At 52.8% G+C, this 15,717-nt stretch overlaps 3 protein-coding genes across 6 annotated transcripts; 1 reads left to right on the top strand and 2 right to left on the bottom strand.

Moving 5' to 3' along the window:
* Window positions 1–348: 348 nt before the first annotated feature.
* MTFR1L (mitochondrial fission regulator 1 like) lies at window positions 349–7,130 on the top strand. 2 transcript variants are annotated; one of them, XM_082071564.1, is made up of 7 exons: window positions 349–436; window positions 557–626; window positions 1,784–1,888; window positions 2,750–2,859; window positions 3,335–3,546; window positions 4,706–5,018; window positions 6,155–7,130. In XM_082071564.1, the coding sequence occupies exons 2-7, from the start codon at window positions 612–614 to the stop codon at window positions 6,258–6,260; spliced, it is 861 nt and encodes a 286-aa protein (XP_081927690.1). In that variant the 5' UTR covers window positions 349–436; window positions 557–611; the 3' UTR covers window positions 6,261–7,130. The 2 variants fall into 2 exon arrangements, with proteins under 2 accessions (XP_081927690.1, XP_081927689.1); XM_082071563.1 differs by lacking the exon at window positions 557–626 and having other exon boundaries at window positions 391–436.
* Window positions 7,131–7,269: 139 nt separating this feature from the next.
* On the bottom strand, window positions 7,270–11,099 carry AUNIP (aurora kinase A and ninein interacting protein). Its single transcript, XM_082071562.1, has 3 exons — window positions 10,707–11,099; window positions 10,111–10,246; window positions 7,270–8,709 (listed from the first exon to the last, which is right to left on the bottom strand). Exons 1-3 carry the CDS (start codon window positions 11,082–11,084, stop codon window positions 7,838–7,840), a joined length of 1,386 nt encoding a protein of 461 aa, XP_081927688.1. The 5' UTR covers window positions 11,085–11,099; the 3' UTR covers window positions 7,270–7,837.
* Window positions 11,100–11,633: 534 nt separating this feature from the next.
* PAQR7 (progestin and adipoQ receptor family member 7) lies at window positions 11,634–15,236 on the bottom strand. Of its 3 annotated transcripts, none has more exons than XM_082071238.1 (3): window positions 15,160–15,236; window positions 13,869–14,029; window positions 11,634–12,984 (listed from the first exon to the last, which is right to left on the bottom strand). In XM_082071238.1, the coding sequence occupies exon 3, from the start codon at window positions 12,957–12,959 to the stop codon at window positions 11,919–11,921; it is 1,041 nt and encodes a 346-aa protein (XP_081927364.1). In that variant the 5' UTR covers window positions 12,960–12,984; window positions 13,869–14,029; window positions 15,160–15,236; the 3' UTR covers window positions 11,634–11,918. The 3 variants fall into 3 exon arrangements, with proteins under 3 accessions (XP_081927364.1, XP_081927362.1, XP_081927363.1); XM_082071236.1 differs by having other exon boundaries at window positions 11,635–12,998; XM_082071237.1 differs by having other exon boundaries at window positions 11,635–12,998; window positions 15,113–15,203.
* Between the last annotated feature and the right edge of the window lie 481 nt (window positions 15,237–15,717).

Genomic DNA, 15,717 nt, shown 5'->3' with positions numbered 1-15,717 from the left:
AATATGGAAAGGGGGAGTGTCAGGAGGATGGAGCCAGGCTCTTCTGGTGACAACCAGTGACAGGACAAGGGGCAATGGGTGCAAACTGGAACACAGGAGGTTCCACTTAAATTTGAGAAGAAACTTGTTGGGGGTGAGGGTGGCAGAGCCTGGCCCAGGCTGCCCAGGGGGTTGTGGAGTCTCCTTCTGTGCAGACATTCCAACCCGCCTGGACACCTTCCTGTGTAACCTCATCTGGGTGTTCCTGCTCCATGGGGGGATTGCACTGGATGAGCTGTGAGGTCCCTTCAACCCCTGACACTCTGGGATTCCCTGAACGGGTTGTGGCGCTGTCACCCCCATGACACCCTCCCGGCGCCCGCGGAACCGGAAGCGCAGGGGGCGGGTTCTGCTTCCGGGGATGGCGGCGGAGGGGCCGGGAGCCGCGGCCGCTCAGGTACCGGGGGCTCCGGCGGGTCCGGGCCCGACCCGGCCGGGCGGTGGGACGGGGGGGTGGCCGCGGGGGGTTCGGGGCGCGCGGTGTCGCGGGGCCGCAGCGAGTCCGTGTGTCCCGCAGTGAGAACGGAGCGCGGGGGGATGAGCCGCAGCCGGCAGCGCTGAGCCCGACGGACATGGCAGCGGAGTCGGTGAGTGAGACCGGACCCGCACCCCGGGCCCCGCAGCCCCAGCGCACGCGTCCCATTGGAAACACACAGCGGGAGTTTTAAGCCTCGCTGCGCAAAACCAGAACGCGGGCGCTGTGTGTGTAACGGGCTCTGGCGATACATAAATTAATGGGTTTTTGGGGGATTGGGCAATAGGAGCCGTTCGGGTCCCGTTTGTCACCGTGTTGTCCCCTGTCAGCCGTAAAACGTGCGGAGGGCCGGTGGTGAGCAGAGCGGTTCAGCTCGGGAGCCGCTTTGAAAGGATCCAGAGGTCACCGAATGTTTGGTGTTTCTGAGACCCCGACCGGGCTGTTCATGGGGGACCCGGAGGGACCCGGCGCTTCCCGTCACCCCACACGTCACCCCACACGTCACACCCGAGCGGGCTGTTCATGGGGGACCCGCAGGGACCCGGCGCTTCCTGTCACCCCACACGTCACCCCACACGTCACACCCGACCGGGCTGTTCATGGGGGACCCGCAGGGACCCGGCGCTTCCTGTCACCCCACACGTCACCCCACACGTCACACCCGAGCGGGCTGTTCATGGGGGACCCGCAGGGACCCGGCGCTTCCTGTCACCCCACGTGTCACACCCGCCCGGGCTGTTCATGGGGGACATGGAGGGACCCAGCGCTTCCCGTCACCCCACACGTCACACCCGACCGGGCTGTTCCTGGGGGGACCCGGCGCTTCCCGTCACCCCACACGTCACACCCGCCCGAGCCCCTTGTGTTCAGCATCACGCGGAAGCCAGAGCGTCCCTTTACATGAGACTTTCTGCTGATGTCGTTTTTCTCCTGGGCCCCTCGTGTGATCCACGTTTTCATCCTGAAAACGCTAAAGCCGTGTTTGAAACGCCCCGTAGTCACTGCCCGGCTGTCACGAGTGTTCCGCTGGAACGCTCCAGGGAGTCGGGACCTTATTAGCAGGTTGCTGATTAAAAGTATCACTCAACAAATCAAAACTCAGATCACAGAATGTTAGGGATTGGAAGGGACCTCGAAAGATCATCTAGTCCAGTCCCCCCGCCGGAGCAGGAACACTTGAGTGGATTCTATAGGACCATTTCCGATTTAACACATTTTAAGGAGGGCAGCTGACTTGAAATATTAATTATATGATGTGGCTTCTCGCAGACGATCCCCATCTGGCAGAACAAGCCCCACGGCTCGGCGCGCAGTGTGGTCAGGAGGATCGGCTCCCACCTCCCGCTGAAGCCCTGTCCCCGCGCGACCTTCGAGGTGAGCGCTCTGGCTGTTCCGAGCAAACACGGCGCCTCACAAACCGCTGTTCTGTCAACCAAACGTTGTGTTCACAAAACTCGTGTAGCCGTAGGGTTAATTTTTAAATTCTGTTCTTGTAAGTGATCATTGGCAGCTTGGGGAAAATACCCCCTAAAATAGTGTCTGCGGGCTGGATTAGCAACCGAGAGGAGACCAAACGTGCAGCTGCTGAACCCGTTTGTTGAGTGACCTCCAGCAGCCACCTGCGCTCTGGGCCCGTTTCCTAAGCAGCAGAACAGGGTTTGTGGACGCTCGTCACTGTTTAAGCTCAAGGGCAGCGCTGGGACACGCGGTGACAAAGCGCTGCAGGTGTCGGGTGTCCCGTCGCTGTCCCGCTCGGCGCAGCGACACCCAGGACGCGCAGAAGCCGACAGCGGCAGCGCCGCGATTCCGTGAGCCGAGCGGCGCTGCTGTCACATGGCGGTGTCAGAGCAGTCCCTGCGGCTGCTGGTTTGCAAAGTTCTTTGGTAACAGCCAAAACATTCTTTTGTTAGACATTGTTTAGCTCCTTCACTTTTCTCCAGGGCGCAGCTCCCTTTGTCTTCCAGCTCCGTGGCCCTTTTATTTCACCAAGCAGAAAGTTCAAAGGTTCACAGCTTTGGTTACACCAAGCAAACCCACTTATGCCAGCGAGTGCCAAATAAGCAGTTTCCTAAGTTCCATAAGCAGCAGAATACCCAGTAATTCAATAAGCTGGGGCAATCTGTTCCCTGACAGACGCAGCTGCCGACTGGAACTCCCCAACAGCTGGTTCAGCACATCTGGGGCGGCCCCAGGAGGCAGGACGCGCTCTCCTTACCGCCACTTTCTCCGTTTTAGGTTCTACCAAATGTTTCAGAGCTCTATTTAAACGACGTCCCTCCGGTCCCCACCTTGGCAGACATTGTGTGGATCGCGGCAGATGAGGAGGAAACGTACGCCAGGGTCAGGTTGGTTTCCTGTTCGTGTCGCTGGTCCGTAAGCGGGAGTTTGGTTCTGGTCGGTTGAATTTGTGTCCGTACAGCGGGGTGGCAGCAGTTGGGATCTTGTGAAAGATCAAACGGGCTTTGAAATCCGAGGCAGAAGTTAAGGGGTAGGTGACATTTCCTGTGCACACCTGGAGACACCGTCACCAGGAGGAAAATGACCTGAAACTGTGTGAGCGCACCCAGACTCCTGTCCCTGTGTCCTCCCACCCCACCTTGTGCTGTTGAGTCGTGGTTTTGGTGACAGGCTTTCTGTTCCTCATCACACAGAGAGCACCTGCAGCGGCACGTCTGTACGGTGGTACCTACAGGCAAACACAGTGCACAGAGGCTCCATTTGTTGTGTTGCGGTTTTCTGCTGCGCTGGGGTGGAGGCAGAGCGGTTGTTGTCACAGAAGGGTCTGGACCTTGTAAATTACAACAGTTTTTTGTCCCACAGGAGCGACACTCGCCCGCTGAAGCACAAGTGGAAGCCAAGTCCCTTCACTGTCATACAGCGAAACGCTTCGGTCCCCAACCTGAGGAAGCAGGAGGAGAAGTTGCTCGCCCTGAAGAAACCTGGTTTACCGGCACTGAGCCGAACGACGGAGCTCCAGGATGAGCTGAGCCACCTGCGGAGCCAGATAGCCAAAATAGTCGCTGCGGAGTCAGGTAGGAACATAAGGAGTTCTGGGTTTTTTGAAGAAGGGCTGAGTCAGTGAACCGCGTTGTTTCCGAGCGGCCCCGCACGGTGTTTCTCCAGCAGCGCTGCAGCTCCCTTGCTGAGGTGTCACCGTTGGTGTCAGCTCCGTGCTGGTTGTGTTTGCGTCTGTCTCCTTGGAGGATTCCAGCCTGTTTTTAAGAAATGCTTTGTGACTGTGTTTGATCTGGAGGCCGGTTCTCATCTCAGCCACCTGGTTTCATTAAAGTATTTGGTGTATTCTTAGCATTCCTGCCCCAAGGCAGCCAGGAGTGAGGGGGTTACATCTCGATTTGGGGAGGAATGAGATGCTTGTGTCCTCTGTGAAAATGATGGTGCCGTTTCTGTGGCAAATAAGGTATTTGGGGCAGAGCCTGGCTGAACCCCAGCTCATTTCTTTGAGTAAATTTATACGCAACTAAAAGCCACGTCTCAGCTCTCCAGTTGCTCGAGCTGTGTGCTGGAAAAGTCCATTTTAATTCAAGGAGAGTAATAACGAGGAAAATTAGAGATCCAGATGGGAGAGAAATGATTTAATCATTTAATACCTTTTTCTCTCCCTCTCTGCTCAGCGGGGCCTGGTTGTTATCAGCTGCCGTTTGAGGACGGTTCGTATTGACTTTGCGTCCTCCAAGTCAATAACGGGAGCTGTGATTTAGGGCTCGGCTGCGGCTCGGTGAGCCGATGGAGGAGATAACTGTTTACCAGGCTTATTGTGGAAAGATTGGTGTCAAAAAAGAAATATTGTGCAATCTGCATTATTATATACTGTTGGAGAGATCCCTTAATTGGAAATTGATAACGATCTACAAGTTTATTCTTGAGGCCAAGGGCATTAGTGCTTTAAGGTACAGTTTGTTGTCAGTGTGGGAAGGTTCTTGCAAAATGTGCACTAAGCATTTTTCTGGGGTTTTGGTTGTTTCCCCTTAGTGTTTTACACTGGAAATATCCAATTCATTTTCATTTAGCAACACTTGGAATTTATTTAGTTGTTCTTATCCTCCCTGCAATTCAAAGCTTGAGCAAATCAATCCCATTTTCACCAGGTGTAAGGGTTGTGGGGAAGGAGCCTGAAAGGAACAGAGAGGCAAGTGGTTCCACCTGTATTTTTTGTTCTGTTTTCTTTTCCAGCTGCTCCTTCATTAACACCAGATTTACTATCTCCAGGAAGTTCAAACGCATCGTCTCCTTTACCCTGTTTTGGACCCTCTTTCCAATCCACAACTTCCTTTGTCATTAGCGATATCACGGAGGAGGAGGCAGAACTGGAAAGCCCCGAGCTGCCGTCGGTCTCCCTGCTTTGTTCTGCAACCTCCGAGTGTTTCAAACCCGACCCGAAGGATCCCGACGAGGAGGATTCGGTGTCTCTCTCCAAGGCCAGCAGCTTTGCGGACATGATGGGCATTCTGAAGGACATTCACAGGATGAAGCAGAGCAAGGACTTGTGAGTGCTTCCTCAATTCTCTTATCCTTTTTATTGTCTAATCGTTGTAGCATGCGACATTGCTGGTGCTGCTCTATAGTCATGATTCACAGGGGCAGAAATATCAGTTTAGAGCAGAATTTGCTGACGCTACATGTTTCTGAGGGTTTTCTTTTTATAACTGGTGGCTTACCCGCCTGGATAGAAACCACTGGAGGGGAACTTACACTGATAAGCGCAATATTTGGCTGTGTCAGGTTATTCACCTGAAAAAACCCTTGTGTTTGCCCCAATGAAAAGCAAACCGTGTGTCTTGGCAGCGCTCAGAGCGGGGGTCATGCTGCCCTGTGTGCCCACATTCAGGATTAACCCCCGGAGCTTTTCAGCTCTGAGCGTGGGCAGAGTGATTTTCACTTGTCTCATGATGAGTTCCACCTGGATCATGAGAACACATCAAACCGCTGCATGGCTGAGACGGGATTCTGCCCAGAATCAAGCCACATCAACATTAAAAATGTTCACTGTGCTGCCTTCACGTGAAATCACAATTATAAAGTTCAGTTGCCACGTTTTTCCAGTCTGAAGATCTATGTAGCCATTATAAGATTCCTGGCTAAAAAAATAACATGTTGTATGATGGCTGTTGACAACTTCTATGCCTAATTCAGTTTAAGACAAGTTAAATTCTCAGCACTGAAAAGATTATATAGTCAATATATAGTCAAGAGAAATACATTCGGCTTGCGTCCAGACTGCCGGTGCGGTGTTACACACCCATAATGTGCGTGTGTAACTACTCAACCAGCACATCACTTGTACATTTATAGTGAGGGGATGTAGGCTGTAATTAATGAACAAAGGTTTATTTGACTTGTCATTAACACAGTTGAATAAAAATTATGAAGAGCTTTGAGGGTGAGATTTTCAGGATACCCCTTGATCCACCAAATGAGCTGCAGGGTTTCTAAGCCAACATGCAAGGTCTGAATTTTTAGCTGCTTTTTGTTGGTTTGTGTTTTTCTTGCACCTTCCTCCACTTGTGAGAAAAGCTGATGATAAGAGCTGCAAAAATACTTAAAACACTCTAACCAGAGCTGTAAACTGTCAGTTTTGGCACATGGCTTTACTAACGCACTGTGCTTTTGTCTTTTGTGTAGAAACCGGACTTCAATGAAGGAGGAAGACCCGGCCGTTCTGATAGCCGAAGTTCTGAGAAGAAAATTTGCCCTAAAGGATGAAGATCTGGCCCTGAAGGAGAAATGATGGCGCTGTCATTAACCTCCCTAAGCAAAAGTGTTATGCGTCCAGAATTTTCTCCACAGTAGCTGCCTTCCTAAGGATTGAGCCTTTTGCCTCTTTTATTAATTAGAAAGTGTTTCTGCACCGGACACTTACTTAGGAAAGACCTGACGGATTTGATGTGTTTTCCATGTATTGTTATATTTAAGAAAAAACTTTTTAAGACGGTGGAAATTCTTTTCCACCTGTATTTTGATGTTGATTGTTGATAAGGATCTTCTGAAGAGCGCAACGAGTGCTGCTGGATGACTTTCTTTCTACCTTCAGTTTTCCTTAGGTTCAAATGAAGCATTAACTTATAATGGTCTTGTTACACTAGAACTAGTTACCATTTCCAGTATAAATAATGTCAAACGCCCAGTTCTTTCCCTGTTCTGAGTACGGTACGGAGCTACTGAGCATCAGCTGATTATCGTTTCCAGGTCGTCAGCATTTGTTTAATCACTGCGGTAAAAGGTGTTGTCCTGGTACCTCTGCAGGATGAACCAGCGATCAGACCCCTTGGTCATGGTTACGGTCATGGTTTCTTGACTCACAAATTATTCCCACAGTTGCATGACAGAATGGCCTTAATTTCTTGCCAGTAATTTAATGTCTCATTAATAGTCCTTGTATTCAGATAATGTATTTTATTTAGCATTTAAAAGGTCTATTTATCAAAGCACCGATGCTAAGAACCGAGCACCCACCACCCATCAGGAACTCGGCGTTGGCTGTGGCTGCAGTTCTCACTCACTGGGGGTTTCCTCCAGCTGCACATTCTCTGCAATGTTCCTCATGCCTGTTTAATGTATGTTTTTTTCCTTTATATAAAATGGAGCCTTAATAAGACAATTGTTGTCCTTGATATTACTCACGTACAGATGGCCAAACATGGCAGCAGCATTTTGGGGAGCTTGGGGGTGGGTGTGGAATTGCAGCTGCTGCAGATGGACATAGATGCCAAGGATTTTCTTAATCCACCAGCCCTTGAAAAATTAAACCATCATCACCCCCACCTTAAAAAGGCTCACTGGCCACCCAGTGAGCAAAAGCAGACACAGTATTTACGACTTAACCAGTTGTACAGGGAGACAGTTCAGAGCCACAGGTTGATGCCATCGTTCTCCCCGTCCCAGTAACACACCCGCCTGCAGAGGGGACGGAGCTGTCACCGTGTCCCTGCTCTGGCTGGAGGTAAAAGAGCCTCTCCAAGCAATTAACTTCGGGGCTGTGACACAACTCCAGCTGGATCTGTGCTGAAAGTAAAGAGAGGTGAAGAGCAGCACTTACCTGCAGCAGGCAGTACTAAAGCCAGGCCACAATCGTGGCTGAGACAGTCAAACCTTTAGAAACATACTCCTTCAAAATTTTATCTTTATTAAAGCAAAATTTCAGAGAACAAAGAGGTCCTGCCTGCTGCACTGATTTACTGCATGTGCTGGCGAGACCACACATACAGAAATAAAGCGGACACTTACCCAATTCTGACTGTGTTCTTACAAAAAAAAGAGCTTTCCTGAGGCTTCACCAAGGTCTTTAGGTGACCCTTTTGGGGTCACTTACCAGTGTTTGATCACTCTGTTGCCTTGTGAATCCTGCGTGAACAGTAAATCATAGCACTCGTCTACCTGCCGCTCCCCCAGTCGCCTGCCAGAGCCGTCACTGTCCCTGTCCCTGCGAGGAGAGGGGACATTGCGGTGAGCGATGACTCTGTTCCCCTGGGAATCCTGGGTGAAGAGCTGCCCACAGGGACCGCTCGGTGGCCCCATCCTGCCCTGGCCCTCAGCTGGGCCAGCGCTGGTGTTGTGGCTGCGCTCACGCAGAGGCCGCGTTCCCGCTGCGCTTCTTGGAGATGAACCAAAGGCAGCGGCCCAGGGACCGTCTCTCCTTACAGCAGGATTTATATTCTCAGTGGAATCAATTAAAGAATTAACACTACACGATCGTCGTGGTTTCTTAGTCTGGTCTGCGCCAAGTCTTGGTTGGAGATCCAGTCGGGTGTTCTCTGGGTGCGGCTGGCCCGCGTGTTTCTTTGTCCCGCAGGCTGAAATTCCGCTGCCACTCGCTGACACCGTTTCTCCAGCAAGTAAGTCAGAGGCGTCTCTGTGAGCGATGACGCGGTTTCCCTCTGAATCCTGGCTGAAGCTGAAGCAGCAGGAATCCTCAGCCGCTTTGCTCTCGCTGTGGGACTCTGCTTGTGACAACCAAGAGTCCAGTGAAGGATTTGGCAAGGCCAGTGCTTTCTGTGCGCGGCGCTGGGGTGGAACCAGCACCTGCTCCTCCTCAGCTCTGCTGGATCGTTTCTGGGCTTCCTCCACCCGCAGCAAAGCCAAGATCTTCACAGGGGAGGCAGATGAAGAAATACCCTTTTCCTTACAGCCTTCGTTTGGGGTGAAAGGAGATGGGCTGGAGTTTTCTTTGTCTTTTTCACCTGCAAACAATACAGAATTGGCTAAAGCCAGAGCTGGCACACAGTGCTCAGGGTCAGTCACCATTCCTTGGTACTTCCCTCAAGTCGGGTGCGACAGCTGCGCCTCCTGGCTTTGGCTTTTCCACCTTCCCCCTCTCCACTTTCCTACAGCACTCCCTCTAAAAGCAGCAGCCCAAGAGTTAGAAAAATTAACCACAAAACCCCACAGTGAAACTTCTACAGCTTGAATTCATCACCTGCTGAAGGCATCAAGTCCCACATTTGCTGCTGAAACCATTTCAAATGAAATCTGATACATCTTCTCAATATAAGTAAGTTCATCCTTAATTTAGGATGAGTTAAAAGGAAAAAAATACTAATAAATACTCCGACATCCTAAATCCTACTGACCTCTGCAGGAACAGCAGCAGCATTCAATAAATCCAAACACACAGTAGGTGAACGCAATCAGTTGAGGGAATCAAACAAAAACAGGAGAAAGCACACAAGACATTCAAAAGGAGTAGGAATAACAAAGCCAAAGCAAAAACCATCAACGGCCCTGTCACAACACAAAAATTCAGTCAAATAATGAAATGGTACGATTTATGTAATGCTTCCTCTCATCTGCTTCTTGCTACACTAGTTTAATGTTGATTAACTACTCAGCACTCAAAATACACAAACAACTACACAATCCTACACTGGTGGTTTCTGCACCCATTTCATTTCTCTCCATATCTGTTAATTTGAGACCCGCAGACAAATCCCAGTCTCTTGTATTCCAGAGCACAAAAGCAGCCTCAAAAGCACAGCAGTTGTGAGCTGGCTAAATCACCTTAAATATCCCAGTTCCCTGGCGATTCCTTCGTTGGTTCAGTTTGGATTAACCTGCATTCTTTAGAAAAGGCTTTGTGCAACCCTTCATCACAACCTTTCCTCTCTCACCTCCTGCTGATTCCCCTTACAGAGAAGTTGTTCGACCAAAGTAATGTTCATTTTCACTTCCAGCTATGACGTTACTCCAAGGGTATTTAACTGACCATTTAGGGCTGGTATAATTTACAACAAACTCTAAACCAGACATTTTGCCACCTGGATGGTTTGTATCACCACTTAGGCTGGATCAGGCTTCCCAACATTCCACTGAAAACTCCAGTTCTGTAGGAAATAAAGCCCAGTGCGTGACTTAGTTTTCTCCAGTTAAGACTGGCTGTGACCGCTATTACTCTTTAGCCTAGCACTATAAAAGGTCCTTGCATTTAGATTAACCATCACAATAACATTATTTCTGGGAATTCAAACCTTTACACTCTTCACTAGAAAATGTATTTTTCTGCCTAGTAAAGCTGCCAAGAAATAAAGTGAGCTGGGCTTCCTATTCCAGGCTGAGGCTCTTTCCAGGGGGCGCACACTGGTTACCTGTCTGAGCGCTGAAGAAGGCGGAGATGCTGGTTTGCCTGGTGCGCGGCTGAGCGGCTCTCGGCTGCGTGAACGCGTCCCAGGCGCGCTTGCTTTCCAGAATTCGACATGGTGCTTTTGTCTTGGCTGTGAGAGACTGGGTAGGGAAAGAAACAAGTGGAAAGTGAATAAACGCTATTAAAAACAATACTCCCCTTCTTCCAGTGCTACGGTGTAATTCCCACCTATTCATAGAATAGGTTGGGTTGGGACATTTCAAGCTCCCCCAGTGCCCCCCTGCCATGAGCAGGGACATCTTCACCAGCTCAGGTTGCTCAGACCCCGTCCAGCCTGGCCTGGGATGTCTCAGGGATGGTTCATCCACCACCTCTCTGGCCAACCTGGGCCAGGCTCTCACCGCCCTCAGGGCAACAATTCCTTCCTCATGTCCAGCCTGAATCTCCCTCCTTTAGTTTAAACCATCACCCCTTGTCCTGTCACAACAGACCGTGCTGAAATGCTTCGGCAGTGACACCGCCGGCCTCTCCCGCCTCCCACCACAGCCTGTTCTCTCACAACCAGCCCATCTCCACCCCGGGACGGGAATCGGGCCGCACCTGCGCCGCGCTCTGCTTCAGCTCGGCCGTGTCCAGCCACACGCCGCACGCTCCGGCCGGCGGGGCCGCGCCGCCCCTGCGCCTGCGCTTCATCCCCGGCAGCGGGCGGGCTCCGGCCGGATCCCGGAGCAGGGAAGGGCCGGGGCCGCAGGCAGAGCCGGGCCCGGAAGGGCCGCGTCCGGTCGCTCCCTCAGCCGCAGGTTCCCGCCGCGCCTCGCGCTCCCACACAGCCCGCGCTCGCACCGCCCCCGCCGAGCGCCGCCAACGGCCACCGCGCGCGCCCGTGGTGGAGCGGGACCAATCCGAGTGGCGGGACGGGATGAGCGACAGGCGGAGCCCCGCCCACCCTGGGCCACGCCCTATAAAAGGCGCCGGCATGGCGGCTCCTGAGGAGATCGGCGGCGGCGGGCGGGCACAACAGCCGGGACCGCCGAACCCCAGCGGAGGAGAGGGGCGGCCGGCGCCAGAAGCTCCCGAGCGCCGACAGAAATGCCAACAGGGGCCGAGGAACAGCACCTGCTGTGGGGGTTAGCGGGGGAGCAGCACCACACCCCTGGTTTTCCCCCTTCACAGCTGTTCTCCATTCACCAAACACAACCCAACGCCCTCAGCCCCTCCAGCCTTCTCTTTACAAGCTGCAAGCCCAGCAGGTTCCTGCCCTGTGTTTTCAGGTGAAGGTTGTGCCCTTCAACCCGTGGCAGCCAACACAGCAGGGCCTGGGGAAACAGCCCCAGCTGCCCCGAGGTGCAAAGGTGCCAGTTACTGCCCCTACGTGGATAGGGGCCTAAACTGATATTAAATAAATTTTCTACCCTTGTTTGTGTTTTATACAAGCTCACCTTGATCTGTGTCTGTGGGTCACATTCTGCCACCACTAACAGGACCAGGTGGCATCTCCTCACCTTTAGGTGAGACGCAGGAGCTTCCAAAAAACCTTCCAGGGCTGCAGTGCTAATGTTCTGTTTATTCAGACACGTGAATTAAACTAGTGTACCATGTTATAAATTTCAGCATTAGTTGCAGCTTGCTTAAAAAAAAAAAAAGCATAAAGAGCAGCTCTCACTTTCCATCCCTACAGAGAACACAAAGAGAAGTAACAGATGACGAAGCATTTTGTTCCTCTTCTCCTCGAAATTAGTGGCCGGGTTCACACCAGCGTCTGGCTGCAGATCAACCGTTGGGGTGAGCTCACCTGCTTCTCCTTCAGGGTTTCTACTCCTCTTTGATGTTCAGCTTGTTCTTCACCCTCCGGGCCATGTAAGCGGCCGTGAGGACAGAGCAGGTGACGGTGAAGAGGCAAAGGGCAGAGAAATTGTGCACCAAATCACCCTGAAGAGCAGAATAGATGTGGCGCCTGGACTCGTAGTCCAACAACACCGCCTCGATCTGCGCCAGCGTGCACAGCACGAGGCACACGTGGAAAATCTGGTGGCTCTGCCCAAAGAAGTGACACTTCCCGGGGAGCCACTTCTCGGGGTAAGGGTGCGAGAAGAAAAAGGCACCGATGAGGAAAAACAGCACCTGGCACTTGTGGTAGAGCAGGGCCGGGTCGGCGCGCCGGGCGGGCGGCGCGGTGAAGATGCGGTGCAGGACGGGGCTGATGTCCAGCGCGTACGCCAGCCCGGACGGCAGCTCCTGGCACAGCAGGCTCAGCAGGCGCGGGGACTGGTGGGAACGGTACTTGGCGTAGCAGGAGCCGGCGCAGGACAGCCAGGCCAGCAGCACAGCCAGCGGCATGTAGAACCCCTTCACCGTCTCGTGCCAGCTCGGCTCGATGGCGTAGTAATAGTGGCCCAAGGCGCTGCCGTACTGGTAGACGGCCACCCCCACGTAGTCCATGAAGAAGAAGCTGTAGTGCCAGAACTCAGATTTGGCCTGCAGAAGGTGAGCGAGGGTGCTGAACGTCAGGTAGGTGATGGACGCCACGATGATGATGAGGAGGGGCCGGGCGTGCAGGTCCTGCCCGAAATCCACGCGGTACGAGAGCTGCTGGAAGCGCAGCAGCAGGATCAGCGCGGCCACCAGGTGGGTCCAGACGTTGATGGCCTCGTTGTGCTGCTGGAAAAGCGTCGAGAAATAATAGCGCCAGGTCTGCCGCACGGGCCGGTAGCCGGTGTGGATGTAGGGCTTCCAGAAGACCTTGGGCACCTCGGAACTGCTGACGGTGGAGGGAGAGAGGGGGCCCAGCAGCTGAGGGAGCTGCCGCACGTTGAAGACCAGGCGGCTGAGCTTCTCCGGGACAACCGTTGCCATGATGCGGCTGAACTCGGGGTCCCCGCTGCACAAAACAGCCTTTGAGACACAAGGGAAGTTTTGCTGCAGGGTTTAATAGTGATTTGACCAAAAGGAAAGAAGGGGACAAAAAGCGAGGCAAAGGAGGGAACAAAAAGGGGGGGCAAAGGAGGAAATCAACAAGCAGGGCTTGCTTGAATGCTTTGTCCGTTGAGGATTTTTTTCCCTTTTTATTTAATTTTACGTATCTTTGGACAATCGTGCATGACTGGAGAGTGGCCTCACTATGGCTGAAATAAAAGAATCACCAAAAATAGTAATATGAAGCAGGCTGAAGTGAGATTTCAGAACCCGTGGCAGCGCGCCCCGTGCTGCACAGGCACCAGACCGGAGGAGCACAGAGGACACGAGTATGGGGTTAATTGACACAATAATTACCATACCAGGGTGTACCAGTTCTGAGCTCAACCCTTCCCAGCAGCTTGGGAACTGCTAAACAAACTAAACATCCTAAATAAACTTTGTGCTCCAGGGGCAGCGCAGATCTTCCCCTCGTTTATCTGTCTGTGCACGTCAAAATGAGCCGCGTTCCCCACGCAGTGACACGACCTCTGGGGGTGCATCGAGAACGTAAATAACTGTGACACCACTAACAGACACAACCTTTGTGTTTAGAGTCTTCCCGGTCTTTTTTCAGCCCATTTTCCATGTGGCTTTGCACAAAACTAACACAGCTCGAGCGGTTCATCCTGTTGCATCACTGAGGCCCAGTGGCGTAATCTGTGAGCGAGCGCTTCCATATTTACATTTTTGAAGCTTCCATCCTTACCAAGATAACAGCAGCCTTGTGGGCTTGTTCTGCCTCTTCGCAACAGCCTTAAAAACACATTGAACAGAACGTGCTCCAAATGCGTTTCCCCCCTTCTTTACCTGCTTTTGCTCAGACAAGTTCTGAAGAAAACAGCCCAACTTGGTCCAACTCCAGCGCCGATTTGCTCCTCAACTCCTGGCAAGTGATGTCATTGCAGGGACAGCTCTTCACAGGTTTGGGAACAGGAGGAGGTAGGTGTGTAACTCGTGCGTGCCCGAAGCTGAGGAGCAGAGATGCAAATAGAAATAGGCTGTTTGCAGCTCAGTTTCCCCTCTTAAACGCCCTTTTCCCACCTCGCCTGGTTAAAAGGGGCCCCATATCCAATAAAAACAGTCTGGCTCAGGGAAACCCTGACCCTGGCTCGGCCTCCTAAGCCCTCCTGTAACACCGCAACATGAAAACAATCAGCTTCATAAACCTCTTCCGGACTCGCAGCTGCCAAGCTGAACCAAAACAGCCTCAAGAATGGCTGGGGAGAAGCGGGAAAAAGCAGAGCTTCCCAGATTAAGCCATTGTGAGCTAAATTCAAGCTGCAGTTTGGAAGAAAACGCCGCCCTTCTGATCCCAAAGGACTCCAGAGTGTGTGTGGCCCCATCACAGGTGCCAGAAAAACTCCTCCAGGAACAGCAGCCCCGGTTGTGCGCAGGGAAACACTGTGGGAAAAGCTGCACTCAGAGCAGCAGGAGCCAGGCGGGAAGGGGATGAGTGTTTGCTCCTCCAAAGCTTGTTGCAGCAGGACTCAACTTGCAAAGCTCTTGTAGCAATGAAGCAATGCTCGGTAACGAACGGAGCACATCCTGTGCAGCGCTGGAAATCATTAATCTGGCTGCTACTCTGAGTAATACCCTCCACGTACCCACAAGATGTCAATAACGCTGCCTCAAGGGCCTGTTATTGATGTCCTGGGGAGCACGCACTTCTCAAGCAGCATCCACCCATCCTGCTGGATTTTTTAATGACACACTCAGCCCCCAGCTGTTTACATTCCCATTTGCTCCCACGCACGCATCACATTTCGTCTTCTAAAGCACAAAAACGTTTCTTTTCACGTGATCGTTTTCTTCTCCGAGCTCCCGGTACATGCGAACCGAGCATTTTCGGTGCTGGGCTTCCCATACAGCGCCCGAGCAGCTTCTCCCTCCTCCCGGCAGCGCAGCGGCCGCAACCCTCCCCAAAACCATTTTGGGGCAGTCAGGGCCCGATCCCCCCGCTCCTGGGAATTCGCTCCCCGGGGGATGATTTCAGGCAGCTGGGTGCGGGGTCGGCTGGGCCCCGGACGCTGCCCTCCCCTCCCGGGACCCACCGGCAGCTCCCGCCGCCCCGCGGCGAGTCCCGACCCCGCCAAAGCACCTGCTGGACCGGCCGCAGCTCCGCTCCCCCCGGACACCGAGTCCCTCCGGACCGCCTGCGCCTCCGCGGCCCCGCCCACCAAACCACGCCCCCCTCCGCTGACACCGCCCAACCAAACCACGCCCCCTTCCCTGCCCCGCCCAATCAAACCACGCCCCCTCCCGCCAGCCCCGCCCCGCCACCGGCGGCTGCCCCCCCCCCGCATTGGGGACTTTTGTCTTGTAATTAATTGTCTTTTTTCATTTTCAGCCCAGCTTTCCCCACCGAAGACTATTATTCCATTTCCCTGCCTCAACATCATCTCCATGTTGTTATTTTCTCCCTCCAATCACTGCTACTCTCTATTTGCATCCCCCATCTCACTCCCATTCCCCCCCAGCAGCTCTCAGGGGAACTGGACTAAGCTCAGCCCCTGGGCACTAAGCTCAGCTTCACAGGCAGTCACATAGACCAGAACTAAGGCAAGGCACAATAAAGCCCTGAGCTGTGACAGCGTTGGCAAGGCAAAAACACACATTTAACATCTCTCTGTGCTCTTAACACCATTTGGGGTTTGGC

This window comes from Streptopelia decaocto, assembly GCF_964273445.1.
Source record: "Streptopelia decaocto genome assembly, chromosome: 23".
Lineage (NCBI taxonomy): Eukaryota > Metazoa > Chordata > Aves > Columbiformes > Columbidae > Streptopelia > Streptopelia decaocto.
Note: the sequence above shows the minus strand (reverse complement) of the source record. Positions and strands in the feature narration are given on the sequence as shown.